Raw genomic sequence first — 27,724 nt, 5'->3', positions numbered from 1 at the left:
TTCAGAACTCTATCTCTTCCTCCAGGAAGCCTTCCCTGATGTCCTCTCAGACTAGGTCAGGTGCCTCCTCCCCTGGGAACCTACAGCCTCTAATCTTCCTTATCCCAGCCCTGACCCCTCTCCTGTGACTCTCCCATCCCAGTACAAATGATCATGTCTGATGATGCATTGTCTTTGTCTCTGACAGGAGCTCAGTGAAGGCAGAGACCAGGGATTGCTTGGGCACTGAAAGTGTCACCAGCATTGTTCAAAGCAGCACTGTCCAACACAAGGAGTGACATGCAAAAGAAAGGGGAGGGACTTCTCTGGTGATCCAGTGGTTAAGAATCTGCTTTGCAATGCAGGGGACACTGGTTTGATCTCTGGTTCAGGAAGATCCCACAGGCCTCAGGGCAACTAAGCCCATGGGCCACAGCTACTGAAGCCCACGGGCCTAGAGCCTGTGCTCCGAAACAAGAGAAGCCACCGCAGTGAGAAGCCCACTCTCACTGCAACTAAAGAAGGCCTGCGAGCAGCAATGAAGACCCAACACAGCCAATAAATAAATATTTTAAATAAATTTTTTTAAAAGAAAGGAGAGGACATTTAAAAGATATTGCCTTCCTGACCTGTAGCCTTTGCAGAAGCTGTTTGCTCCATCTGGAACACCCTCCTGCATTGCTTCGTCTGGCTCATTTCCCCATATTGTTCAGGTCTTAGCTCAGACGTCTTCTCCAAGGAACCAACGGCTGGGCTAAAGTTCATGTTCTCAACACTTGCTTTTTACAAAGTAGGTATTATATAGAACATATTTGTTGAATGAATGAATGACAAGTCAATGTCTGGGCTAGGTTCCCTGTGTCAACTGACAAGTCACTTCTTGACTCCCTCTGTGGAGTTTTCTTTTTAACTGCTTTATTGAACTGCGTACCATGCAACTCATCCATTTAAAGGGTACAATTCAGGGCTTCCCTGGGGGCTCAGTGGTAAAGAATCTGTGCGCCAGTGCAGGAGACACAGGTTCAATCCCTGGTCTGGGAAGATCCCACATGCCTCCGAGCAACTAAGCCCACGCGCCACAACTACTGAGCGCACATGCCACAGCTACTGAGGCCCTGAAGCCCTCTTGCCTAGGGCCTGTGCTTGGCAACAAGAAAAGCTGCTGCAGTGAGAAGCCCGCACACTGCAAGGAAGAGTAGCCTCCACTCGCAGCCACTAGGAAAAAAGCCCTCACAGTAGTGAAGACTCAGCACAGCCAAAAAGAAATAAAATTATAAAAGAAATAAAGTGTACAGTTCAGTGGGTTTCAGTGCAAAATTGTGCAACCATCATTGGCTTTGTTGGACCTTTGAGCCCCTCACAGCTAAGGTCCCTGTGCTAGCTTTCTCACTGCCCCACGGGAGGGGGAGAGAGTCTGGCCTCAGGGAGGGAGACTGAGTGAAGAACGAGCTCTGGCCACCTGCCCTCGCCATCTGATCAGGGTTATGGTAACAGTCACTGAGCACTTGCCAGGTGCAGGGTGCAGTTGTAAGCACTTGACAGATGGCTCACGCAACTGCCGCCAGCACCCCTGTAGATCAGGCGCTATCTGTGTGACCCTCTATGTGGCACCAGGGAGAAAGCGACCCTTCCTGAAGCTCATGAGGGGTCAGGTCAAGAAGGGGCCCCTGTTCCCCATTTACACAACTTGAGCTGAAACTGAAAGATTGAAATTGGTCTCTCATGGAGCAGATCCACAGAGTGGTTATAACCAATATTTTTGTCTAAAATAAGGAGGGAATTCCTTGGTGGTCCAGTGGTCAGAACTCTCTGCTTTCACTACTGAGGGCCCAAATTCAATCCTTGGTCAGGAAACTAAGCTCTGGCAAGCTGCAAAGCATGGCCAAAAAAATTTTTTTTAATGGGGAGATTTCCCTCTCTGTTCCATCCAACCCTTAAGCAGAGTGTCCCTGGTTGTGTGTTCATATCCTTGTACTTTGACTTTATTATCCTGCACCAGCTTCCATGTCACCTGGTCCCTGAAGCGTTTGAGTTCAAGACCCTCACACTAACAGGGGGGTGAAGAATGACTCAGGTTTGAATCTGTGTATTTATTTTGATTGTGCTGGGCCTCCATAGCTTCATGGGCTTTCTCGAGCTGTGGTGCATTTGTGCATGGGGTTCTCACTGGGATGCTTCTCGGTGCAAAGCGTGGACTCTAGGATGTGCGGAGGCTCAGTAGTTGCAACTCTCAGGCTCTAGAGCACGGGCTCAGTAGTTGTGGCACAGGGTTTCTATTGCTCTGTGGCATGTGGTATCTTCCTGGACCAGGGACTGAACCTGTGTCTCCTGCACTGGCAGGGGAATTCTTATTCACTGTACCACCAGGGAAGTCCAGATACAATCTTTCATATTTTTTTTTCAGTGTCAAAGAGCTCCCCCACTCCCAACTGTCCCCAGTCCGCTGAGCTTACTCCCGTTCAGACCATTTTTTATTCTTTCAGAGAGAAGTACTGTGGATTCCTTACATGGCCAGGAAGCGGGCAGGGACCAACGGGGAGGAGGGGTACAAGTTAGACTCTTTACCACCACACACAGAGTTCATCCCGGCTTCCACATGTCCTTGCACAGGCCACCCACCAAGAGTGCCACTCCCTGCCTACCACAGCCAAATTCCAGCTGGAGGCCCGGTCTGGACGTCCCCCTCCAGAGACTCCTGCTCCCACCTCCTCCCCATGGCCCACTTGCACCAGAGAAGCTTGAAACTCCTTTGGGAAGTAAAGGAAATCTGGGGTTCCCTCTAGCTGAGTAAGGAGGGAGCACTCTGATCAGGGGTTAGCCTACCCTATCCTACCCCTTCTTGAGGCCTACGGCAGGGGGAAATTGAGGCTATGGACAGGATTTATCGGGAAGGGCAGGAGTATTAAAAATCCAGAGGTAATACCTCGAGATTAGAGAGAGAATGAAACAGAGAGGGAAAGAGAAAGACACAGAAAAACGGAGAATTAGGCAGAGAAAAGAAGCAGAAAGACAAAAGCCAGAAGACAGAAACAAAGAAACAGACACAGGAGAAAAACAGGGACCAAAGGAGGCAGAGATAGAGCAAGCGACGGAGGTGCAGGAATGGGGAGAGGATGTAATTTAGTGCCTCAAAGAACAAATTCTGGAGCCAAACTTTGAGAAACATCAGGCAGACAGAGGCGGAAGGTACAAAATAGGTGTTTTTTAATTGAACATTTTTATAAAAAGGAGCAGGAATGTGAAGGGGACCGTGGGCTAAGCCTGGGCCCGCGGCGTCGGTAGGAAGGCTGCTCCTTCTGTTCATCTGTCCCACTGACCCTCCTCTCCGCCGGGTCCGGCATCGCTGTGCGCATGCGCGCAAGTGGGTGGGTGGCAGGGTTGCGCAGCAGGGACCCCGCGTGCGCAGGCGCGGAGTGGGAGGCCCAGGGCTGTTGGGGCCTCAGGCCCGGGGTCTGGCGGGTGTGCAGTGATGCGGCTCGTGTGAGGGTGCGAATCCTGGGCGGCAGATACAGCGGAACGAGCCATCGGTGTTGACGCAGCGCGCGTTGACACAGAGTGGGGCGGCCGCCTCGGCCTCGTCACACTCGTTGATGTCTGGGGAGAGGGGATACCAGGAGTGCTATTCAGGGCTGGGGACCCAGGTGCCCGCCTCCCTGGCCCCTGAGGATTGTGGATGCTGAGTCTCCTGTCGGAGTGGAGACTGTTGGCTGTGTGAGCTGGACAGGTGACTTAACCTCTCTGCGCTTCAGCTTTGTGTTCTGTGAGATGGGTATAGTAGCCCCCTAGGACACTGGGGTTTTGTTAGGAAAACAATACTGATGATGGTATCAACAACCACAAATGCTTGTTGTGCCAGACATTGTTTTGAGCATATTGCCTGTATTAACCATCCTCCTAATAACTCTATGAGGTAGGTACTGGGCAAACTGAGCCTCAGCATGGGGAAGCCCCTCGCCCAATGTCACACAAAAAGTCCAGGAAGTTCTCAGACCAGCTGGCAAAGACTGAGTTCCCAGCCCTCTGCTGTTTCTTAGTTCTGAGTCTTTCGGGAAGTCAGTTCTCTTCGCTGAGCTTTGGTTTACACAAAGGCCTCACGGTCATTGCAAATCGATGTTCTCGGCTCTGTGAAATGGGTTCTGTAAGATATGCTCATTTTTCAGATGAGAAAAACTGAGCAAGGGACAGTGACCTGTCCAAGATCACATATCACACTGGTGGACAGAGCCTGAGGTCTATCCAACTGCCCCAGAGTCCTGGCTTGTAACCACTCCGCTTTCCTGCTGTCTAAACTAGGCAGACATGATGCATATTCCCATTTTACAGATGGGAAGACTGAAGGTTCTTCAAAGAAGTCAAGCAAATCGCTCAAAATAGCTCTGGGAGTCCTTAGCAATCACGTCTGCAGGATTCTATTCTCTCCATCCAGCTTCAAGCCCAGCCCTGGTGCTGTGGTCACAACCTGGCTTTCCTCACAACCTGACCTCTCCTGAAGGCATGCCCCATCCCTGAGCAAGAATTTTTTTCTGTTCCCCTGCCTAGCCGTTTGGCCGGTCTTCCTGACGACCCTGATTACCCACCGCTAGTAAAGGTTTTCCACCCTATCTCCAACCCCTCACCAACACAGGACATGCGAGTCATGTCCAGGCGGTAGCCGTCAAAGCAGTCGCAGGTGAAGCCCTCGGGGACGCGCACGCAGCGGCCGTGGGCGCAGCCATCCAGGATCCCGCACTCCTCCGCCTCCAGTCCCTCGTAGCGCCCAGCCTGGGCGCCTGCGGAGAGTGTGGGGATTCCGGGGTTCGAGTGGGGCCCTGTCCTGATTCCCTGGGTCCCCTTCTAAATTGTCCATCCCGCTCCAGGGCTGTGGGCGGCGCTGTGGGGCCAGGATGTTTACTGCGTTGCTCTGTTCCCTCTAGGTTTTTCCCTCTGTCCTCATCGTTTTCTCGGTTCATCTACCGAGATGGCTGTGTTCCTCTTCATCTCTGCTCTCCGTCGCTCTCTCCAACAATATCTCTGTTTTCCTGTCTCTCTGAGTCTGTCTCCCCCCGACTTCTCTTTGTTTCTATCTCTGTCTCTCCCCGTCCCTCCCGCCTTCCCTTCTCCTAGCGCCATCTCTGTACAACTTGGTCCTCATCTTAGCGCTCATCACTCAGGCCTCAGTACTGACCAGCATAGCTTCCACCTTCTGGCGACTCCTCGGGCTCTGGGAAGGAGCCACGGGTGTCACGGGACCGGTAGCGCCAGCGGGTGCCTGGGCCGGATGGAGCAGGAGCCTCGGATTCACCGTAGGGGCCACCATCGTCCTCAAAATCCGGCATGTCGAAGGGTGGCGTCCCGTAGGGGGCCTCCCGTCGGGCGAAGGGCCCAGGTGGCGGTGGGTAGGGGTCATACGGTAGGACGGGTGGTGGGTACAACTCAGGCCCATAGGGAAGGCCCTGGTAAGGTGGACCTAGGTCTGGGCCATACTCGTAGGGGAGTCCAAAGCCACCTGGCCGTGGGGGTCCATATGCAGGGGGGCGCAGCACGTTGCACAGGGCCTCAAAGTCATCTGCAAATAGGACCAAGCCTAACAATCAGCTCGGCTTCCCCGACACCGGCTATTTATGTCCCCCCTCAGGGAAGAGGAGCCTGGAGGAGAGAGTGGGAGGGGCTTGGGCTGAGGCATTAGAGGGTGTCAAAGGAGCGGGTTGGGGTTTCAGGGTTGGGATCAGGGGTTCTGGAGCCAGGTCTGAGAACTGAGACCGGGATTCCAAGGCACTGAGGTAGGAGTACTGAGGACTACAGCTAGAAGTCAGGATCCAAGTGATGGAATTTGTGGACCCATGAGATCTGGCGCTAGGGGCCTATGAAGGTGGGATGGAGGTGTTTTAGGACTGGGAAGTATCAGGGACCTGAGGGGTCAGGATGCATGGGAGTGGATCTGAGCCATGGGACCTGGAAGTCAGAGGACCAAGGACCTGGGGCTGGCACTGGTTTCCCAAGGGCTGAGAAATAGGGGACTCTGGGCTTTTAAGAGACAAGGCAAGGGGGATCTCTGTTGCTGTGGGCTGGCCTTTTAGGCACTTGGATGTGAATATCCAAGCCAGTGGAACTTGGAGGTTTGTGAGCTATGACCAGAGTCTGGGAGCCAGGATGGCAGGATCTGAGCAACTGGCATTTGACTTCTAAAGGTCCAGGCTTTGGGGGAGGAGTCTCATGGGCTGTTTTGGGGTACCAGAGACCAGGGGTTGAGAGTCTGAGAGCCCAGACCTCAGGGCCCTATGGGACTGGAACTATGACACCTGCTAAGTCAGGCCTTGGGTTTTCTGTGATTGAGGCTTGGAGGTCTTTGGGTTGTGACTTGGGGCCTAAGAAACCAAGATTTAGGAATGGGCTGGGACATAGGGGTCTGAGGGGCTGAGTTTGGGGGGATCTTGGGGTCTAAGACTGGGAGTTTGAGGACTGGATTTGGAGCCTGAGGGGCAGAGTCTCTGAGTGTGGCCCAGGCAGGTGGCAGTACCTGAGTCCTGTGCGGGGCAGAGGGCACAGTCCATGCCCCAGGCCTCACCATAGAGGCAGCAGCATTCTGTGTAGGTGGCCTGGCGATCCAGCCGAGGGCGACTGCACACGAGGTCAGCCCCCACTTCCTGCCAGCACACTCCCAGATTGTCATCTGAGGGCAGAGACAGCATGCATCAAGGCAGGAAGAAGACACTCAAGTCCTCCCAAATTGCTCAATCTCCTTCAGCCCAGCCAGCCCCTCCCTATCATTCAGCCCTTCACATCAGCTGTGATGTGGCTTCGGGAAGTCCTCTGAAGTAGCTCCAGGTGAGTACAGGGCTTGGCCTGGCACGAAATTATCAAATAGGAGGGAGATAGGGTCTGGAGAGGAGGAATCTATCCAAGCCTGGCCTCTGGAAGGCTCTGTGACCCCAGGGCAGTTGCTTTTCCTCTCTGAGCATTGTTGTTTGAATGACGTCTTAGATAGAGTGTGGGAGGATGTTGTAGGAACAGTAAGCAAGAGAGTTTGGGTCAATGGGCAAAAAGAAAGGACCCAAAGAAATAAAGACAAACATATCAAAAGAGTCAGAGATTCAGTGAAACACAGGAAAGCAAAGGTGCAGAGAGAAAGACGTAAAAGCAAAGACAGATGCAGAGAGGGTCAGAAATTTAGAGAAAAGCCTAAAGACAGGCACTCAGAGAGAGGTGCAAAGAGAGACACACAGGGAAATAACAGAAAGCATGCTTTTAGCACTTAGTGAAACCAGGTCCTCCTTCTGTTCTTGAAAACAGAATTCTTTAGAACCACCCTCTAAGATAGGGGCTACTGCCAATCTACCCAATATGCTGAAAACAAGCTGTGGGGGTCCAAGAGGGAATAAGCAAACGTGCTCGTGTACACGGGACCAGCAAGTGGCAGGGAGGTTCCTCTTAAACCTTAGTCTTTAACCACGCCAGCTGGCCTCCAGTTCTGAGAGCCAAAAGCCAAGACCAGAGGCTAAATGGAGCGTTAAGAGGCGTGACCGAGCCACGCGCGAGGGGCGTGGCTTGGGTGTAGGCCTGAGGCTGAGCTGAGGTTAAAAGGGGCTGGACGGCGTGGGCGGGACTGGGGCGTGATAATCGACGGGGCGGGGCGGGGGAAGACTTCACCAAGGCTCTGGCTCTCGTTAGAGACGCAGCGGCGCCGCGAGCCGTCCAGCACAAGTGGGGGCTCGCACGTGCAGTGATAAGAGCCGATAGTGTTGACGCAGCGGCCGCCCTCACAAGCTGGCTCCTCGTCCGCGCACTCGTCATTATCTAGGGAGGCATGGAGGGAGTGATTAAGAAGTAGCCTCCTCCCCTTTTGCCCTTTCCCCAGTGCATTGACAATCTGATAAATGGAGTCTAGACTTCAGGAACGACTTCCTGCTGGTGGTGGTCACATTCCAGAGAGGCGCTGGCGTGACCAAGGGTTGGAAAGAGTCCCAGGCGAGGGTGGGGTGATGGTGGAGGTGGGGGACTCTTACCGATGCACTCCAGTCGCTGGGCGTGATAGTAGTAGCCGTTGCTGCAGTAACACGAGTAGCCCGGGGCTGTGTTCACGCACACGCCGCTCTTGCACACCTGATCTCGGAAGAGCTGGCACTCGTCCAAGTCTGCGGGAAAGATGATCAGAGGCACGCGCCTCACCAGAGATGGGGAGGGCCAGGTTGTGGGATGGGCTGGATCAGGGGAGGGGAGTGTGTGGCTGCAGGGCAGGATCAGGAAAGAGAAGGAGGAAGAGATGGTGACAAAGACCCAGAGACAGAGGGTCAGAAGGTAGGGGTGGGAAGGGGAAAGACAGAGAAACAGGATGAGAGATAGAGATGAAGAAAACAGACACAGGGTGAGACAGAGCTGGGCTGGAGGCTGAGGGTGGGTGGGCCTTACCTCTCCTGAGACTCAGATCTCCGCTGGGCGCCAGGTAGCCCCGGCCATGGGGGCACAATGACTGGTACTCAGCTGCACACAGAGACAAGGCTGAGCCCCCACACCCTGGCCCTAGCCCCTGCCTTGGGCCTGCTTGTGCCCACTTGCCTCAGTGCTTACTCTTGCCCCATGCCTGCCCTTCACTGCCCAAGACTTCAGCCCCTGTGCCTATTTGTCTCCACCTCTCAGCCTGATGCCCACCTGGCTGGCAAGTTACCCTTGCCCATGCAATACCGGCACCTCTGCCCCTTGTCCAAGTGTGTTCCCTTGTCCCAGCCCAGTCCCATGTCCACCTATTTCTACCCAAACCCTCAGCCCTGCATGCACCCCGAGGCCCATGCCCACCTGTCTCGGTGCTCGGGCACTGCTGGATGCGGCAGCCGCTGCCCCAGCCCTCGCCCACAGTGCAGCAGCACTCCTGCCACGTCACGTTCCGGGCCAGGATGTTGTCACAGGCATCCGGAGCCGCAGTGTCAAAGTAGCACTCCCGGCGCCCGCTGCTCACAGGGCCCTGCCTGGGTGGGCTGGGCCGGCGGGGCGGGGGTGGGGGCGGGGGCCTGGCCGGCAGACTGGGGCTGGCAGGTGCGTGGGGCTGTGCGCCTGGGAACGTACCTGGGGAGACAAGGGGCTTTAGCCCAGTGCGGGCTGAGCCTCCAGCCCCTCCGTTATGGACGGGGAAACTGAGGCCCCCGTGTGGCAGAACCAGGCTCCACACCCCTCACCATCGATCCGCCATGGTCTCTTCCATTCTTGCCTCTTCTGGTTTCTGCACCTCTTGCCTCCCTATCTCCCTCTCCCAAGCATCTGGCCCCTCATCCCACCTGCAGTTCAGGTCAGAGAAGAGGGCATTTCCCTGGCATCCTGAAGGCCTCCTAATCAACACATCCCAAACCGGCCTGGGAATCTTCATACTCAGACCTAGGCCTAGACACTGTTTCCCAACCTAGGCAGCCCCACAACCTGTCCACGTGGAACCGCTCAAGCCCCTCTCTCACCTGCCTTCTCCTCCCTACCTACCCCGTGGCCGTTGCCTCCATCACAGTCCTGATTTCTCTATATTATTACTGTCAGGCTATATAGCTATCTGTCCCCCTTGAAGACAGGGTGGTCTTTTCTGGTCACTACTCTGTTCCCCGGAGAAGGCGATGGCACCCCACTCCAGTACTTTTGCCTGGAAAATCGCATGGACGGAGGAGCCTGGTAGGCTGCAGTCCATGGGGTTGCTAGAGTCGGACACGACTGAGCGACTTCACTTTCACTTTTCACTTTCGTGCATTGGAGAAGGAAATGGCAACCCACTCCAGTGTTCTTGCCTGGAGAATCCCAGGGACAGGGAAGCCTGGTGGGCTGCCATCTATGGGGTCGCACAGAGTCGGACACGACTGAAGCGACTTAGCAGCAGCAGCAGCAGCACTGTGTTCCCAGTGCCCAGAAAAGGGCCTAAACACCGTGAACATTTGTTGAATGGAGGAATCTGGTCAAGTCAGAACCAGGATCTACTTCTGACACTGAGTCCCACACCTAGGTTAACTCCTGTGTTTTACAGTTTTTTGTTGTTTAAAACAACAGCATCTAACTGATGGCAGCTGTCCACATCAGGAATGGTTAGATCCCATTACTTTCCTGTGGGGCCAGCAGCCATCAGTTAAGTAGACTTTGATCTCAGTCTCACCAGCAGAGGTCCGAGGGGGAACACAGCGCCCGGTCATAGGGTCAAACTCCTCAGGGCTGTTGGGGCAGACACAGAGGAAGGAGCCTTCCACATTCTCACACAGGGCAGCTCCACACACGCCCTGTAGTGTCTCACATTCATTCACATCTGTCAGCAGGAGACAAGATGGAAGAGGGAGTCAACAGTGGTAAACTTCTGGAATTCCATCAAAGTCTGAGCTTTCAAGCATTTTAACGGCTCAGATCCCATCCTCTGCTTATGTTCCAGTGACAAACCCTGATTTCCCCATGGGAGCCCTCTGCTTCTCCATTTTTCAACCCATGTGTTTTGAGTAGGTCAAGCAGATTGAAGCATTTCTCTGGGTCAAAGACAGGCAGTGACCCAGCTGGGCCAATCAAAGCCAGTGCTGGGACTTGTTCTAGAAATACTCAGAGCATCCCTCTGTAGCTAGGGATGGCAAGCTGAGGATGTTAGCCAGAGGTGCGATGGCCCGTTTTGTCGTTGTGAAAAGAGAATCTGCCTGAATGAAGATAAATGCAATAGAGGATAGCAGAGCTGGGAGACAGCTAGCCTCGTTACAATTCCTATATTCACGTATCCCCGAAGTTCAAATATTTCCCTGAACTTCACAGTTTTGATTCCCTTTAAAGAAATGAAGCCTGATGTGTTCATATTTGTCAAAACTAAGAGAATGTATAATTAAGAATCATGCATTGCACTGTATGTAAGATGAACCTCAAAAATATCTGTGAACACATATTGATCTCTGGTTAATAATATGCATTATTATGCATGAAAAATTTGGGGGAGTGATATAGTGATGCCTGCAATTTAATTTTAAATCTCTCCAAAAAATTAGGTGGATTAATGGAGAGACATGTGAGGAAACAAGTATAATGATAATAGAATGCAGGTCATGGCTGTGCAGAGATTCACTCTACAGGCCTTTTAACTTGCCATATGTTTAGAAAATTTTCTCATAAAATGTTGGCAGACTTCCCTGGTGGCCCAGTGGTTAAGACTCTGCATTCCAATGTGGAGGACAGGGTTTCAGTCCCTGGTTGGGGAACTAAGGTCCCATGTGCTGCCAAACATTTTTTTGTAAATGTTTGGGGAAAAAATGTTTACATACACTTAAGGTTACTGTACTTCTACTCCCTTATGCATGAATTTTTAAAGCACACCCCAAATAAAATCTGAGTTAATAGGGACTCCTGACTGACATGAAGATGATCTTCTATTCCAAGGTCTAAATTCCATACCTCTAAAGGTTACATGCACTCAGATCTATGGAGAGGATCAGGGCTTGACCAGCCTCTTCCCCACCCTCTGGCCCCACCCTCCCCCAGGAGCCCCGTACCCACGCAGTGACGCCCGTCCCGCGCCCCCTCGTAGCCCTGGTCACAGAGGCACTGGAAGGAGCCAGGCAGGTTCTGGCACATGGCGTGGGCCCCACAGAAGGACCGGTTCCGGCATTCGTCCACATCTGCAATCACCAGACAGTCAGGCCGAGGCTGGAACTTCTATCCCCTCCGCATCTCACCCACGGCCCCAGGGACACGCACCCTGGCATCCGCCCCCTGGCGTGGGCTGGTAGCCAGGGTCACAGGCTGGCGTGCAGCGGTAGGAGCCAGGGGTATTCTCACAGCGCTGGGCTCCACAAATCGCTGGGCCGTATTCCTGGCACTCATCTATGTCTACAAAAGCATGGGGAGGGCGTAGGGGAAAGAAAGGGGAGTCACAGGCCTGATTTCACAGGTTTTTGGTGCTGCTTCCAGTTCCTATGCCTGAGAGGTGTCTGAATCTGGTATTCTACGAGTCTGACCAACAAGCATCAATACCTCTTAAGGCAGGCAAGGCCTCATTACCATTTCTCAAATAGCCTAAATGTGACCCCACCTCAGGACCTTTGCACTTGGTGTTCCCTTTGTCAGGAACACTCTTCCCTCAGCTATCTGCATGGCTCCCTCTCTTGCTTCACTCCAGAGTCTAGGTCAAGCCCCCCTAACCAGCCCCCCAACCCTTATCTAACCTGTCCTCTGTGTCCATTTATCCTGCTTTACTTTCCTTCTTAAACTTCTTATATCCATGTATTTATTAGCATGCTGATTGTCACCTCCCTAGAATCCAAGCTCCACGTTGGCAGGGGTTTGTGTCTGTCCTGTTCCTCGCTGTATCCCCAGGTGTAGCTGCCCCTAAATCGTTTGCTGGATGAATCAGAGTTATTTACATATTTATTGTCTGTCTCTCCCCGCTAAAACATCAGTTCCATGAGGACAGAGATCTTTTTGTTTGTTTTCTCTTGGCTGTGCTGGGTCTTCATTGTGGCATGTGGGATCTTTAATTGCAGCATGTGGGATCTAGTTCCCTGACCACAGATCGAACCCGGGCCTCCTGCATTGGGACTGCAGAATCTAACCCACTGGACCACCAGGGAAGTCCCATGGGCAGGGATTTTGTTGGACTTATTGCCTGTTCTGCTGCCAGTGTCCCACACGGTAGGGCTTAATGAATTCTTGTGAAATTAGTGAATGAGGTCCATGAAACTAGGTTTCCATGAATCAGGGCTCTGGCAACCCAAGAACGCAAAGCAGTTCACAGTCATTTCATCTGTTCCACAAAATGTTGACCTGCATACCATCCCTGCTACCCCCAAATCTGGGCTCCTTCTGGAAGCGAGGTTTGGTCTGTTTCCTGACAGAAGAGTCTTCCCTCAGCTTCCTGTCTCCCCACTAAGACAATGTAAAGACACACTAGTAGCTTCTTTGCACCACCGATGGGGAGAGAGTTAAGTGAAGCCTGGAGCCCCTCCTTGGTCATCGAGAAAGCTCTTCGTGGGGGCGGGGGAAGTGGTCTCACCGTCACAGGTGCCCTCGGGGCCTGCGTGGTAGCCGGGGTCGCAGTCTCGGACACAGCGGTAGGAGCCCGGGGAATTTTCACAACGCTGGGACCCGCACAAGGCAGGGCCCCGCTCCCGACATTCGTCAATGTCTGAGGGAGGAGGCGGGGCAGTCAGATGGGGGAAGCAGCGCGCGGGCAGAAGGGTGGCAAGGAGGGAAAGGAGAACAGGTTGGGGAGTCAAGGAGGGGAGAGCAGAGTTAGAAGCGGGAGGCGGGAGACGCTGGAAAGGGGGAAGGAGGAAGCAGCAGAGGGGAGGCAGAGAGGGAGACAAATAGGGTAGACCAGGAGGCAGAGGAGAGAGGGATCTGGCCAGGGCGGGGCCTCGCACCGAGACAGGAGGCGAGGTCTGGGCCGGCGCGGTGTCCCGGAGGACAGATGCACTCGAAAGAGCCGTCGGTGTTGGTACAGATGCCGCTCTGGCAGAGGTCCTCCTCGCTGCATTCGTCCACGTCTGCGGGACAGTGTCAGCAACCGCAAGCCAGTCTCCTTCTCCGCCTGACATTCCAGACCACGCCCCTCCACCGCCTTTTCCCCGCCCCTACGGCTCCGAGACTCTAACGCCTTCCCCCACCTGCCTTAGGCTCCTCCCTTTCCTGCAAGCCCCACCTCCCCGACGAGCTTGACTCGAGCCTGTCCATTCACTGCCCAATTTATCCAGACTTCGCCCTTTCCCCCTTTCCTCTCCAACTCCGCCCCTCCCTTTCCCCACTCTTTCCCGGTTCAGGCCCGGCGTGGGTACCGACCGAGGCAAGAGGCTCCGCGGGGTCCGGGCCGGTAGCCGGGGGCACAAGTACAGGCGAAGGAGCCGTCGGTGTTGAGGCATTCGCCGTGGGGGAAGCAAAAGTCGCCCTCCAGGCACTCGTTCACGTCTAGGGTACTCAGAGTTCAGACTGGGTCACCAGACCCGCCCCAGGACCCAAGCCCCGCCTACAAAGCAGCAACCCTGCTCGCAAGCCACGCCCCAGACGGCCAGTTTCTTAATTCCACCTATACAGTCCCCTAGTCCAGCTCCCACCTCCCCACCAGGCTTTGTCCAGGAAGCCAGGGCCCACTCCCAGGCTGTCCAGCCCTTTCCCCACCCAGCCCACCTGCGCAGGGCCCGGGCCGACCAGCTGGCGCCCGGTAGCCTGGCTCGCAGCTGCAGTGGAAGGAGCCTTCGGTGTTAGTGCAATGACCATGGGGGCCGCAGGAGGCGCCCGAACTGCATTCGTCCACATCTGCGGGAACGGGGATTTCAGAGGAGGTTCTACTTAAGGACACATGGATGAGGGTCAGAAAGAAATGATGGGAAGTGTCTTGGGTTGGACGTGAGGTAAAGAGTCAGCAGGAGAACTGGGTAAGGGAGACCAGGGCTCCCTAATCCTGGGGACCATCTTCGGGCGATCCTGTGTCTGGGTTTCTGGGAACTCCCTGTGCCAGGATCCTAGGGGCAGGTGAAGGGACTGGGACAGGGTTCAGACATTAGTTAGGGTAAGGGGTCAGGTATTATAAAGCAGGATAATTGGATGCCATTCTGATGAGTCAGGGGTCTGAGTCTCTGGTCAGGGGTTGGGATCCAGATCATGAACCCAATCAGGTCCCAGAGAAGGGACCCTGAGAAAGGGCAGGGGAAGTGAAAAAGACAGGGTCAAGCATCACACAGAGTCAGGGGTTATGGTCAGGGTTATGGTTGGTAGTTATGGTTAGACCAGATGTCACAGTCAAGTTTAGGGGTCACAGGTCGAAAACAGGGCCAGAGGACAGGAGGGGCACAACTCCTACCAGGGTTGGGGTCCCAGGGTTATCAGCAGTGTTCACAGCTAAGGTCAAATGTCACAGTCAAGTTGAAGGTCATTGATCACAGAGGCAGAAGTCACATTCAGGGCCAAGGGTCATGGTCCAGATCAGAAACTGCACTCTGATGGGGGGTCAAGTCTAGGTCAAGAATCGCAGTCATGCTCTGGGGGTTGTGGTCCAGGTAAGGGGACTGAGATCCAGGTTAGAAGGCTGCAGGTCAGGTCAAGGGTCACAATCTCGGTCAGGAGTCATGACGCAGGTCCAAGGTCACACCCAGGGCCTGATCTTACCAGTACATCGGCCATGGTGCAGGTGGTGACCAGCAGGACAGGCCCTGCACTGGAAGGATCCAGGTGAGTTCACACACTCCTGCCCAGGACATGCCAGGTGGTTCTCACACTCGTCCACATCTGGGGAGCAGACAAGAGTGCGGCTTTGAAGTAGTGGCCCAATTCTCCCCTCATCCATCCACATTCCTCCCTCCCTCCCCAGCCTCACCCTCGCACTCGGAGCCGGCAGCATTGGGCTGGAAGCCTGTGGGGCAGACGCACTGGAAGCCACCTTCCATGTTCTCACACCGGCCATAGGCGCAGGGCGGTGGGCTACGGGCACACTCATCCACATCTGGGGCAGAGGAGGCCAGTGGGGCTGAAGAAGGGGCCTGGACCCCCTACCATCACCACCCACCCCAACTTTCCACTCTGGAGGCAGTGCCATGGACCTTGCTCAAGCTGCCCCCTCCTGCCAGAAGAACGGATCGTTTCACTGCTTCCCCATTAATGGTCTCTCCAACCGCCATGAAGTGGCCAGGACACCACCTCCCGCATGATGCCTTCTGTGCCTCAGCCCTGTCCCTTCCTGAGAGTTCCCACAAGCACAAGGTGGTGGTTTAGTCGCTAAGTTGTGCCTGACTCTTGCGACCCCATAGACTGTAACCCACCAGACTCCTCTATTCATGGGATAGCTTGGGCAAGAATACTCTGGAGTGAATTGCCATTTCCTTCTCCAAGGGATCTTCCCAACCTAGGGGTCAAACCTGTGTCTTCTGCATTGTACATGATCTCCTGCATTGCAGGTGGATGCTTTACTGCTGAGCCAGTGGAGAAGCCCACAAGCACAAGAGCATCATCCAAGAAAGGGGGGAGGACTGGAGAACACCCTCATATTTGGAGAAAGGGGGAAAGACTCTGGAGCCAGACCCTTCCCACCCTGTCATTTTCCCCAGGCCTCTGTCTCTGTCTTCCTCCACTGAATCTCATCCCTCTGCCTCTCTGCTGCCCCCACGCCCCACCCCAAACCTGTCTCTCTCCGGTCCCCACAGCAAAGAGTGGGGGCGGAGTGATTTTAGACCTGGCCCCCTCACCTTGGCAGGGCGCCCCAGGCCCTCGGGAGCGGAAGCCAGCAGGGCAGGCACAGTGGAAGGAGCCCACTGTGTTGTCACAGCGGCCAGGTCCGCAGGGCGGTGGCTCCTGGGCACATTCATCCACGTCTTCTTCACACGCGGAGCCCCGGAAGCCAGCCGGGCACACACAGCGGAAAGAGCCAGGCAGGTTCTCACAGACCCCTCGGCCACACAGGCCCGGGCTCTGGATACATTCATCTACATCTGCTCAGAACAAGGGACTCAGGTCATACCTCCTTTATGCCCCTCCCCCCATACTCTATTCTGTCTCCCTGACCTCCATCGCTCTGACCTTTCACCCTGCACCATCCTGCCACCCTGTCCTAATCCCTGGTCTCTCCATCTTCATCACTCTGCCAGCCTATCCCTCATCATCCTACCTCCATTCTCTGCTGCTGCTGCTGCTAAGTCGCTTCAGTCATGTCTGACTCTGTGCGACCCCATAGATGGCAGCCCACCAGGCTCCCCCGTCCCTGGGATTCTCCAGGCAAGAACACTGGAATGGGTTGCCATTTCCTTCTCCAATGCATGAAAGTGAAAAGTGAAAGTGAAGTCACTCAGTCGAGTCCGACTCGGTGCGACCCCATGGACTGCCGCCTACCAGGCTCCTCTGTCCATGGGACTTTCCAGGGAAGAGTACAGGAGTGCGGTGCCATTCCATCCTCTAGCCCTCTATTTTTTCAATCCCTATGAAGCTGCTTGTCTGCTTCCTAGAACTCTTTCTAGTCCATATCAGCGGGCCTCCTTAAACTCTGTCCTTCATAACTCTACCCTTTCATCTCCACCCCCTCCCTCTGTTTCTCCAACCTCCATGACTCAGCCTTTCTGTTTTCCGTCACTTGGCCTCTCAGTCCCCAACCAGGCTGCCCGTCTGGTTCTCAGAGCCTGGCCTCTGTCTCGAATCAGTCAGCTTCCCTCTGCCTCCTGGCTCTGGCTCAGTATCCCGCACCGCTGCTGCTCTTCCCTTCCCCGATACATGCCCAGTCCCTCACCCTGGCAGCTGGCTCCGTGGGGTGCAGCCTGGTACCCCGCGGGGCACACGCACAGGAAGCTGCCTGGCGTGTTCTCGCAGCGCCCACGGTCACAAGGTGGCGGCACGCGGTGGCACTCGTCCACGTCTGCGGGCACAAACAGGGTGGCTGGGGCAGGGGCAGACACTCCGCCTCCTCCCCTCCCCCAGACGGCTTGGCAGGGAGCGGGGGGCCGGGGACAGCAGGGGCGGAGTCAAGCTGGGGCAGGGGCCAGGCTGAAGCGGGAGCCAGGGGCAGTAGAGGGGCTCGGAGTTGGTTTAAGGCTGCGGCGGAGCTTCAGCGGTGAGGACAGGACCTGAGTTGGGGAACCAGCTTGGGCAGAGGCAGAGAGGAGAATCGTGAGGGGGACAATTTGGGGGAGGGTAGGGACTGGGTAAGGCAAGGGCGGGAAGGGCAGCTTTGCAGACCCAGAAAAGGGAAGGCAGGAGGGGGCAAGGGGTGGATTGGGGATGGGGCAATGGTGTGACAGGGCGGAAATCACGAGTCACGGTTAGGAGGTGGGTTACAGCAGTTGAGAGTCAGGGGCCGGGCCTTGGAGAGGGCAGGCATTAGTCTGGAACACGAAAGGGGCGGGGCCAACGGAAGGGCGGGGCCAGGACCCAGCGCCGTAGAGAAGGCCAGGCAGTAGAAGGCAGGGACCCGCCCCGACGGGAAGGGCGGGCAGGTCGCGAAAGAGGCAGCGGTGGGGCCGGAACCGGTCTGGAGACTGGAGACGGGGCCGGGGGCTAGGCCAAGGCAGTAGTTGGGCTGAAGGGACGTGGGAAAGCGTGCGAGGGCGGGGACTGCTCCCGAGGGAGAGCTGGAGCGAGACCCTGGCTGGGGTGGGGCCTGGATTTCTCACCCAGACACTCCGTACCCCGCGGGCCGGCTCGGAAGCCCGGCCCGCACACGCAACGGAAGCTGCCTGGCGTGTTTTCGCAGCGCCCGGGAGCACAAGGCGTGGGAACGCGGCGACATTCGTCCACGTCTGAGGGTACAGAAGGGCTGGTCAGGAGGTGACAGCGTACAGCCTCCCACCCTGCCTCCATCCTCCCCACCCAGCCTGGCTCACCGATGCAGTGTGTGCCCTGCGGACTGAGCCGGAAACCGGAGTCGCACGCGCAGGTGTAGCCACTGGGCCGAGGGATGCACCGTCCGCGGCCGCAGACCTGGGGATTGCGTTGACACTCGCCTGCAGAGGGACCTGCGGGGGTCCAGTGAGACAGGGTTCCCCCATGTATGAATCCCGTCCTTTTCACCCCAGTACAATTCCCTCAGATCCTCTACCTAAAACACCCTCCTGGGTGTCCCTCCGCACACCCAGTGTTCTCCCTCTGATGCCCTTCTCTATCATGCGATGTTCTCATCAGATCTTCTGCCTGAATCCTCCCATACTGCCACCCCAAAGTCTCCATTTTTTAATATTTTACTTTAGTATCCCGTCCTCTGCCTGAAATATGTTCTTAGTGTCCTCCACGAAAATCACTTGTCTCACATTAACTGAGCACTTACTATCTCCTAGATACTTCACAGACAGGTTGTTTAATCCTCACAGTAATGACAGAGAATTTGCACCCAGGCCTGTCTGACTCCAGGCCCTGGTGTAAACACCACCCCATCCAGCAAACCTTGATCTTTTCCCACCCTCTGGCTGTCACATCCCTATTTGTTCTATTCTAGAATCTTCACGGTGAAGCCTCCCTCCCTGGAACTCTTGCCTGTAATACCCCCCATCAATGCCCTCATTTCCCTCTACCACACCTGATTCAGGGATCCCAGGACCAGTCCAGGCAGGGATGCTGGGCAGGGGAAGCTCAGGACCTGGCCGGGGCTCAGGCCGAGGTTCTGGGCGATGAGTGGGCAGAAAGCCTGGTAAAGAAGGAGTGTCAGCATTGGAGACCTTGATTTGGGTGTCCCTGATCATCTCCCCTTTTTTTTGGTGAGCCTGGGGCAGCCCCTTGGAGACAACACCCCCTCCTCCAGAAACCAGCTCACCTGAGGGTGGTCGAGAGGTGGAGGGTGGGGCACGGGGCTGGCTGAGGGACACTCGGGGTGGTTCCTGGCCCAGGGGTCTGGTGTTGTAGCGGAGGTCGGAGGCCGAGTAATGGTAGCCAGGGCCGGCTGGGCAGATCTCCCGAAAACCCTCTGGTAACAGGAAAGGGAGAAAGATGGGCAGAGAAAGGGCAAGAGAGTAGGGGGAATGAGAGGGAAGGGTGGTGACAGAGAAAGAAAAGAGGGAGTTGAGGGTCTGGACTTGATCGTGGGGAAGGCTTGGCCTGGGGGTGTGTTAGGGGTTTGGTTTGGATGCTGAGATGGGGTGGTACCCTGGCAAAGAATGGGATATCTCAGAGGCTAAGGGTGGGACCAAGGATGTTTTTCCCTCTTTGGGATGATGGCAGGGACAGGAGTTGAAGGCAGGGTCTGGTTTGGTGTCTACAGGGACAGGCCAGGAACCAATCAGGTCCATTGTGGGATCTGGTTTTATGCAGAAAAAGATTGCCAGGGAGGTGTCTCGGAGAGGGGTGTGTCTTGGGCAGGGCTCAAAGCTGAAGTTAGATAGGAGGCAGTGTCTCAGAAGCTGGGGACTTGGCCAAGCCTCGAGACAAAGTTGGGCAAGCAGTCTATCTCAAGGGCTATGAGAGGTTGAGGCTGGGGGTGACGCTCGTAGGACACAGCCTAACTTCAAGGTCGCAAGCCTCAGGTGTGGTTGTGGCCCAAGGTGGGGTGGGGGCCCAGGCGGAGTCCAGTCTGATGATAGGTTGTCTCAAAGGCCGGGGATTTGGCCAAGACTAGGGTCTAACTTGATTGGAGAGTCTGGGGGCGGAGCCTAGAAGGCCTATTTGCGTCAACTCTGAAGAAAGGCAGGAAAGATTGAAGGCGGGAGGAGAAGGGGACGACAGAGGATGAGATGGTTGGATGGCATCACCGACTCAATGAACATGAGTTTGAGTAAACTTCGGGAGTTGGTGATGGACAGGGAGGCCTGGTATGCTGCAGTCCATGGGGTCACAAAGAGTCGGACAAGACTGAGCGACTGAACTGAAATGAACTGAACTGAACTGAAAGAAAGGCAGGCTTCCAAGGTGGCCAAAGTGGTAAAAAATCCACTTTACCAATGAAGGAGATACAAGAGACCCGAGTTCGATCCCTGGGTCGGGAAAAGCCCCTGGAGTAGGAAATGGCAATCCACTCCAGTATTCTTGCCTGGGAAATTCCACGAAAAGAGAAGCCTGGCGGGCTACAATCCAAGGGGTTGCAAAGAGTCGAACAGAGAGAACGAAAGCAAAAAAAAAAAAAAAAAAAAAAAAATGCTCGAGAAAGACAGGCAGGAGGCACTCACCTGAACCGAAGGGTGGGCAAAGCTGGCAACCCCGGCCCCAGGCTTTGCCCACACGGCTGCAGCAGCAGATCTGTTTGGTGATGTTGCGTAGAATGGGCAGTGAGCAGCCGCCATCTCGAAGCACGCGGAAGCACGGCCCCTTGGCCTCTGAGATCACGTGTTGGGCTGGGGAGGTCGGGGAGGAAATTCTTCAGGGAAGGGTTGGCAGTGTAGTGGTCTAGGGGATCTGGAAGGTAGGGGAATGGTCCCAAGGAGAGCTCGGTGGGTGCGAAGGGCATCTGGGAAATCTCTGAGAGAGTCTGAAGAAGAGCTGGCGCGGGGGGCCTAGAGGTCTGAGAAGGGTTCTGGGCTTGGGGAGAATCTGAGGGGGTGAAAGGGGGTCTGGGAAGGATCTCAGGATCTGAAGAAGTATCGCGAGAGATGAGGAAATGTTGGGGCTTGAGAGGAGCTGATCAAAGTCTGGAGATCTGAGTTCAAAAGGTTTAAGGGGTTCTTAGAGGAGCCAAAGAGGCTCCAGAGAGTCTGAGAGTCTAAGATGCGCGGAAGGGGAGGTACGAGTGATTGGGGGGCGGGGGACGGACCAGGGAATCTGGAAGGATCTGGGAGGGTGTGGTCTAAGTAATTCCCTAAGTAAGTAGACCCAGGGATGCTCGGCCATGAGGATAGGGTGGACACGGGGCCAGCCTCAGACCCTGGCGGCTCACAGATGCAGCTGCTGCGGGACGAGTCGAGCAGAAAGCCGTCGGGGCAAACACAAGTGTACCCGCCATGCGTGTTTGCACACTCTCCGTGCTGGCAGCGCCCTCGAGTCGCGCACTCATCCACATCTACGAGGAATGGGGTGATCCCAGAGGCATCAGGGCAAGCTCCCCGCCAGCCCCTTCCCTAGACCCGAGCTCTTCCCACCCCTGCTCCAGCTCACCTTCGCAGGACCCATTAACCCTTTCAAAGCCAGTTGGACACGGCCCCTCTGGGGCGCCCCCCTGGTGGGTGTTACCTGTGGAGAGAGGAGAGGGGTGGGCCAGGGGCGGGAGGAGCGAGAATGGAGTGGGCGGGGACAAAAATGGGGTGTCAGGAACTAAAAGGTGTTCAGTGTGGTTTGAGCGCAAGGTCAGCCTTAGGTTGGCGAATGGCGTGAAGGTCGGGTAAGAACAGGGTAGCTAGCCAAAGTCAGAAAGTGGGATGGATGGTCCCAGCTGATATGGGTGGGTCTAGACTGGAAAGGATCCCCACAACGGGATAGGCGTGGCTAGAATTCGTGTAAGGGTACATTCTACGGGCAGAGTACAGGGAGCGGCAGGGTTCTCAGTCCTCCCCAGCTCCGAGCACCTTGGGGACATCCTGGGGCTTACCCAGGAGCTCCGAGCACGACTGACAGTCGTGAACGCCCCAGGCCAAGCCGGCCCCTCGGCAGCACACCTCCTGCGTCCGGAGCCCGGGCAGCGGGGACGCACACTGTGGGGAAGTGTAGGGTGAGCGCGCCCCCGCGCGGTGGCACGCTCCGGGCCCCTCCCCACCGGCCTCCTCTCACTTCGCCTCCGCGCAGCTCCCGAAAGCAGTAACCGAAGCCCGAGGCGTCCGAGTAGCCGTCCTCGCGCGGCGCGCTCTGTGCCAGCACTGTGTAGGGCGCTGCCGCCTCCGACCGTGCCGCCGCCTCCGCCCGCGCCACTGCCTCGGCATCCGCCTCCTCCCAAGGGCCGGACACACGCTCCACCTGGTGCACCACCACCGACGCCTCCTGCGGGTGCTCCACGTGGACGCTCACCATAGACGCCACGCCTGGAGAGAGGCACCGCGGGGCAAAGTGCGAGTAGGAATGCGGGAAAAGGGCGCGATGGAGAAGGGTACTCAGGAGACAGAAGGAAACATGGGAGTCAGAGGAACGACGAGGTGGTAGAGGGTACGGAGGGAACTCTGGCCGCACTCTCACCATGTTCATCATCGCGGTGGTTGGCCAGCGGCATGGTGTACACAGAGCGGGTGAAGCCTGGCATGGCCGGGGCCGGGGGTCGGGCGCCCGATGAATGCAACTGGCAGAACTTGCCAGCGAAGTCCGGGGGACAGAGGCAGCGATCAGGCTTCACGCACACTCCTCCATTGTGACAGATCAAGGGACACAGGACTGGGGAAAGAGCGAGGACACTCAGGGTCGGCAACCCTCCTTGCAGCCTCCCTTGGGACGAGAGCACCCTCACTTAGTTCAGCCCCTAACGTTATAACTACACCCCCCTCACTAGCTCAACCCCTAACGTTATAACTACACCATCAAAGGTATCACTCAGTTCTAAGTCGTTCACCCTTGAGTCGTCTTGCGTCATCTCACTAACCCTGACCACTGGCATTGGCTGGGTCCAGGTCCTGGAGGTGTAGCCCCGCCCTCTGAGTCCACTTGCCACGCCCCCAAGCTCCTCCTTCACTTTCATATCGCCCCGCCCTCCCTCTCAAGTCCCACTTTCCGGCAGAGTCCGAGGCTTACTAGCCCCGCCCAGATAGTGTTGGCCCCGCCTATAGGCTCAGTCACGCCCACTCTAACTCGTGCCTTCGCATTTAGTCCTGCCCATCTTTTGCTGTTCCAGCCCCGTCAGACCTAGCGCTTGTCACTTCCATTGACTAAAACTACACTTCAGTCACTCCTTGGCACCATCCCGTGCTCGCAACTCTGTCTCCTTACCATTCTAGGCACGTTTGCACCCCGGGCGGCCGGTTCAAGCTCCGCCCACAGGCTGTCCGTTTCTCCCCGCCCCGTCCCCGCCTCTCGCTTCTATGCGCCCCGCCCACATCGCGTTCTTCTACACTGATTGCAAACCCCGCCCATCGAGGCGTCTAACCTGCTGCGTTTAGCCCCACCCACCTTCCCTTCCTCACGTTAGTTTGCCCTGGCTCGCTCGCCCGCGCTCCTCTCATCCCACCTCCCCGCTATCTGCGCGTCCTAGCCCCACATCCCCGCGCTCTGTCTCCGCCCACCTCCCCTCTGGCTCCGGCTCCCCGGTTCCAGCTCTGACTTCCCGCCTCCGGTAGCCCGGGGCGGAGCCAACGGGAACGCGCCTGCTCTCCCCTGTGCGCGTCCTCGTTGGGCCTCGGGCCACCTTGGGGCGGGGCACTGCCAGCTGTGCGGCGGGGTAAACAAAGAGAGGGGTGCGGCGGGGGCAGGGCGGCGGCTCCTCGTTCTGGACCCTTGGGGGAGCCCCGGGCCCGCTGAGCCAAAGAAGGCCGGACACATCCTGCGAGGGCACCCCCCCTCCCTTTCTCCCCTGGGGCTGCCGAGAACAGCTGGAGACAGCTGTGCGGAGGGGAGGGAGGGGGCAGGCGGCCGGGGCCGTCCAGAAAGGCGTGTGTGGGATTCTGAGCCACACACTGGAGACAGGAAAACATAGAGGGAGCCCCCTCAACTTATAAGGGTACGGAGACTGGACTCCTGGGAAGAGATCAGTTAGAAGGTAGCACTCCGCCGTTCGAAGACCTCAGGAGGTTTCTGGAACAGAAAGGGAGCCGATCCCAGAGGAAACGGAGGCAGAAGGAACCTCTTTAGTCCTTTTGGGGAGAGTTCCTTACTAACAGGACTCTAGTGACTTAGAAGGAACGGCCAATTTGAAGGTGCTTAGAGCAAGGTGGAGATGGAGTAGTGGAATTCTTTCCAGCACATGAGAGCCTCAGCTGTTTGAGAAGATTCTAAGATATTGTGGAATACCCGCTTCCCTCTCAGCTAAGGGATAAGGTGCCCAGTCTTTAGATTAATGGCTGCTTGAGGGGAGCACAGTATCTGGAGTCCTCTTGGGAGAATCAGCTGATCAAGACCAACTTTGGGTTTTTCTGGAAATAGAGGAATCAGAAGTTTCTGGGGGAGGGTGTCAGCTGGGAGAGAAGGACTTGGATACCCAGCAATCAGGGATCTCTGACGGGATTCAGTTGGAAATAGAAGAAAACGGGAAACTTTTTCAGGAAGGGAATTCAGCTAGAGTAGTTATCACTGTACAGCCTTTGTAATCTGGGGTTTCCCCTGGAAGTGGGGAGGAGTAGCAGAGGGACAAAACTAGAGTTCTCTGGTGAGGGGTGCAGTTTGGGGCGATTACATCAGAAGAATGGGCGGGAATTTCACTGAAGGGGCTGGTCTCTGGAGTCTGTTGATAGCGGTGCGGAGGGGCATAGGGACTGAGGGCAGAGATTCCTGGCTCCCCTAGTTAGGGGGCTCAGGCCAGGACTCCAGGGTGCTCTAAGAGGGGTCCTTAATTAAGTGGCAGGCTTAGGAAAGGCTTAACTAGGAATGAAGTTTCTAAAATAAGAAGAGTCTCTGTTGGGGGGCAGCGGTCGGGGGAGGGGGCATTTCCGAGCCATCAAAGATACTGCTTTGTCTTCTCTTGTCCTGAATGTAGCCCCCCCACCCCCATCCAGCTCCCTGAGGGCTCCCACACCCAGGGCGGGCCGCTAGATGGGCACAAGCAACTCCATGTCCCACACCCCTGGAGGGTTGAGGAGCTGAGGACATCGAGGTCCTCCCGAGGTCAGCCCCCCGCTCCGCCCCTCGCAGTCCCCTCCTTGCGCCTCCAGGGGCTTGGCACCCGCCTGGGCACGGCGCCTGGCAGAGGCCCGTTGAGGCTGGGCCGGGAGGGAGTGAGGGAAAGAGGGAGGAAGGGGTGGAGAGAGGGAGTGGCAGCGGGCGGGGGCTCCGGCGAGAGATGAGCTCACGCCGGCCAGGGCTGGGTTGGCCGGGGGCCAGGCTGGGCGAGTTCTCGGCGCCAGGGGCCCCCACTCCCCACTCCAGAGGGCCTCCGGGACTGGGGGCAGGTAGGCCCAGACTCTGAGAGCCCACCCACCATCACGTCCCGGAGCCAACAGGTGGCCCACTACCCCTACCTCACCTGGCTCCCCCCGCCCCCACCAGGGCTCTCCATCTCTAGAAGAGCCTGGTGCGCAGACCCTCCTGTCCCCTCTGCCCCCCAGGGGGCGCCTTTCCCCCTAGACCGCCTGTTGGATTGCTCTTCCACGTGCGACCCTTGCAACTCAGGGTCTTGCAGAGACCCTCCTATGAACACCTTTCCTCTCAGCTCTCAGGATCGACTTTCCACACCCCAATCCCCCTCCTCACAGGCACTTCCATCCTAGACTTTCCTAATGCCTCCCACCCAAAGAAGCAGAAACGGAAAACCGCTTCTCAAGGCCCTGGAACTTTCCCTTGGACTCTGGGGACCCCTGCTCACAGTCGCAGGATTCAGACCCCTTTCCCCCAAGTTCCGGAGCCCCTCAATTCTGAGATTCCCCACTTTGACTCAAAGGTAAGAAAGTCAGCCCCCGTCGCCTCACATGGGACACCACAGGTCCCTGAGAACCCTCACTGCTTGCAGAATCAAGACTCTCAGGATCCAACCCCAAAAGCCAGGAATTTGAGGCTCTCTTCCTCAAATAAGCCGGGGATCCCCCAGCACTCTGGCACAAGGAATCTGGGATCCCTCTTCCTGGGGACTGTCTCCCTCATCCCCAGGGATCCTCCACCTCCCCCCGGGAACCCCTCCCTCGGGACCACCACCCCGCACTCACAGGCGCGGAAGCCGGGTCCCCCCGGGGCCGCCCCGCCGGGCGCGCCGCTGTCCACGCTGGTGGTGTTGCGGGGCGCGCAGGTCGGGGTGCAGCGGGGGCCGGTGGGCCCATGGACGCAGCTCAGGCCGCACACGGCCGGGGTGAAGCGCACGCGGAGGCGCTCTCGGGGTCGACCTAGCCCGGGCTGCGGCCGGAGCAGCGCCAGCAGCACCAATAGCGACACCCAGAGCAGCCGCGCGCCGCCCGCCATGGCTGCAGCGCCGCGCTCCGCCGCGCCGCCGCCCCAGCCCGCCCGAGGGGCCCGGCCGCGCCCGCCCGCCCGCGGGGGAGGGCGGCCGCGCCCCCGCTCAGGCCCCCCCTCCCCACCACTCCCTCCCCGGCGGCCGCGCGGGGGCGCGTGGGGCTGGGCGCGCAGCCAGAGGCGCGCAGGCTGGGCGCTAGACTCGGAGCGGGGAGGGGGGCGCCCCCTCTGCCTCCGCCCCGCATCAACAAGTGAATGGGGCCCGCAGGGGAGCGGCGGGGAAGGGAACAGGTGGGGGCGGGCCGGTCCCCCCCGCACCCCATCCCAGACCGAGCTGAGTCTTTAAAGAGGAAAGAGTAGTGGGGGCCGCATTTGGGGAGAAGGCTAAAGGCTGTCCCCGCCTCAGTCACAGAGACAGGGGCTTCATCTGAGTAGGCGATTGTCATGGCACATCTGGGCAGCCAGGTGGCACATCTGGGGGGTGGGAGGAGAAGGGTCGGTGCACCTGGGCACACGAAGTGATTGGGGGTCTGCCTGGTGGGCAGGACGCTGGAGGGGCCCACATGAGGACGCAGTCACATCTGACCGGGACCCTCACACCTGGGAGGAGAAGTCAGAATGGATTAGGGGAAACGGTGGAGGAAGATGGTGGGCGGGGGTCCTCACATCTGGCGGAAGGCCCACATCTGGAAGACTTTAGGGAGGAGGGGACACATCTGGGCTGAAGGCCACAGCAGGAGGGAGACTTTTGAGGGTAGCGGAGACTAGGGGGTGTGCTAGCCCAGGGGCTGAGAGCTGGAGCAGGAGGAGATGGGGAGGAGGGTCGGGAGAGCAGTGGGAGGCCTTTGGCCCCTAGCCGCCCCGCAATTTGGGGCATTCGGTGACCCGACAGGCGCCAACCCGCACAATCGCTTTTGTTGTCTGGGCTAGTTCGGGCGCTCTCTGCCGGGACAGCGCCCCCCTCTTCGGCCGCGGGGAGCCCGGACGCTTGGCTTCCTGGCCCCACCCCCGCGGGTCAGCGCCTCTGGCCCGCGTCTAGTCCTGTCCCGGACTCACCTCTCGCAGCCGGACGCCGGGGTCCCTAGAGGGGGCTGAGTCCTGGGGAGGGGTGCTGAGCTACAGTGGGGGGCGGCTAGGCGGCGGCTGCACCGTGGGAACCAGACGGCTTTATCTGGCCCGGAACCCCCCCATCCCCCTTCACCGCCTCCCCGCCCCCCCCCCCCAACCCGGCGGAGGAAGGGCGGATGTTCTTACCCCGGGACTGGCCGGCAGGGGCGCGCTGTGGGGGCCTCCTTCTCAGCAATGCCCGGGCCCCCGGCCCGCGGGGCCGCCGTCGCCTCAGCAGGGCTCGGGCTTCCTGCAGCCTGGGTGGGAGGGGGCAGAGAAGGAGTTGTCACCGGGGTTAGGCTGACCCCCTCCCCCCAACCCCCGCGGCTGGAAGGGACCT

At 57.3% G+C, this 27,724-nt stretch overlaps 1 protein-coding gene across 3 annotated transcripts in view; it reads right to left on the bottom strand.

Annotated features, from left to right (window-relative positions):
* Positions 1–3,166: 3,166 nt before the first annotated feature.
* The window catches only part of LTBP4 (latent transforming growth factor beta binding protein 4), a 29,547-nt gene continuing 4,989 nt past the window's right edge, over positions 3,167–27,724 (bottom strand). The window contains exons 4-33 of one of the 3 annotated variants that reach the window (XM_055552371.1): positions 27,532–27,641; positions 22,435–22,626; positions 22,036–22,283; positions 21,857–21,959; positions 21,427–21,501; positions 21,209–21,331; positions 20,505–20,669; positions 19,160–19,309; positions 18,926–19,033; positions 18,237–18,368; positions 18,027–18,152; positions 17,147–17,272; positions 16,116–16,358; positions 15,251–15,376; positions 15,043–15,162; positions 14,065–14,193; positions 13,720–13,845; positions 13,305–13,427; positions 12,935–13,066; positions 11,641–11,772; positions 11,436–11,561; positions 10,076–10,222; positions 8,749–9,015; positions 8,365–8,436; positions 7,962–8,090; positions 7,606–7,752; positions 6,476–6,628; positions 5,144–5,524; positions 4,596–4,748; positions 3,167–3,573 (exon numbers count right to left, since the gene is read on the bottom strand). In XM_055552371.1, coding sequence (XP_055408346.1) covers positions 3,419–3,573; positions 4,596–4,748; positions 5,144–5,524; positions 6,476–6,628; positions 7,606–7,752; positions 7,962–8,090; positions 8,365–8,436; positions 8,749–9,015; positions 10,076–10,222; positions 11,436–11,561; positions 11,641–11,772; positions 12,935–13,066; positions 13,305–13,427; positions 13,720–13,845; positions 14,065–14,193; positions 15,043–15,162; positions 15,251–15,376; positions 16,116–16,358; positions 17,147–17,272; positions 18,027–18,152; positions 18,237–18,368; positions 18,926–19,033; positions 19,160–19,309; positions 20,505–20,669; positions 21,209–21,331; positions 21,427–21,501; positions 21,857–21,959; positions 22,036–22,283; positions 22,435–22,626; positions 27,532–27,641 — 4,519 coding nt within the window. In that variant the 3' untranslated portion in view covers positions 3,167–3,418. Of the gene's footprint in view, positions 3,574–4,595; positions 4,749–5,143; positions 5,525–6,475; positions 6,629–7,605; positions 7,753–7,961; positions 8,091–8,364; positions 8,437–8,748; positions 9,016–10,075; positions 10,223–11,435; positions 11,562–11,640; positions 11,773–12,934; positions 13,067–13,304; positions 13,428–13,719; positions 13,846–14,064; positions 14,194–15,042; positions 15,163–15,250; positions 15,377–16,115; positions 16,359–17,146; positions 17,273–18,026; positions 18,153–18,236; positions 18,369–18,925; positions 19,310–20,504; positions 20,670–21,208; positions 21,332–21,426; positions 21,502–21,856; positions 21,960–22,035; positions 22,284–22,434; positions 22,627–26,036; positions 26,344–27,531; positions 27,642–27,724 lie in introns of those variants that run through there. The other 2 variants (XM_055552369.1, XM_055552368.1) reach the window with 2 other exon arrangements.

This window comes from Bubalus kerabau, chromosome 17 (genome assembly GCF_029407905.1).
Source record: "Bubalus kerabau isolate K-KA32 ecotype Philippines breed swamp buffalo chromosome 17, PCC_UOA_SB_1v2, whole genome shotgun sequence".
Lineage (NCBI taxonomy): Eukaryota > Metazoa > Chordata > Mammalia > Artiodactyla > Bovidae > Bubalus > Bubalus kerabau.
Note: the sequence above shows the minus strand (reverse complement) of the source record. Positions and strands in the feature narration are given on the sequence as shown.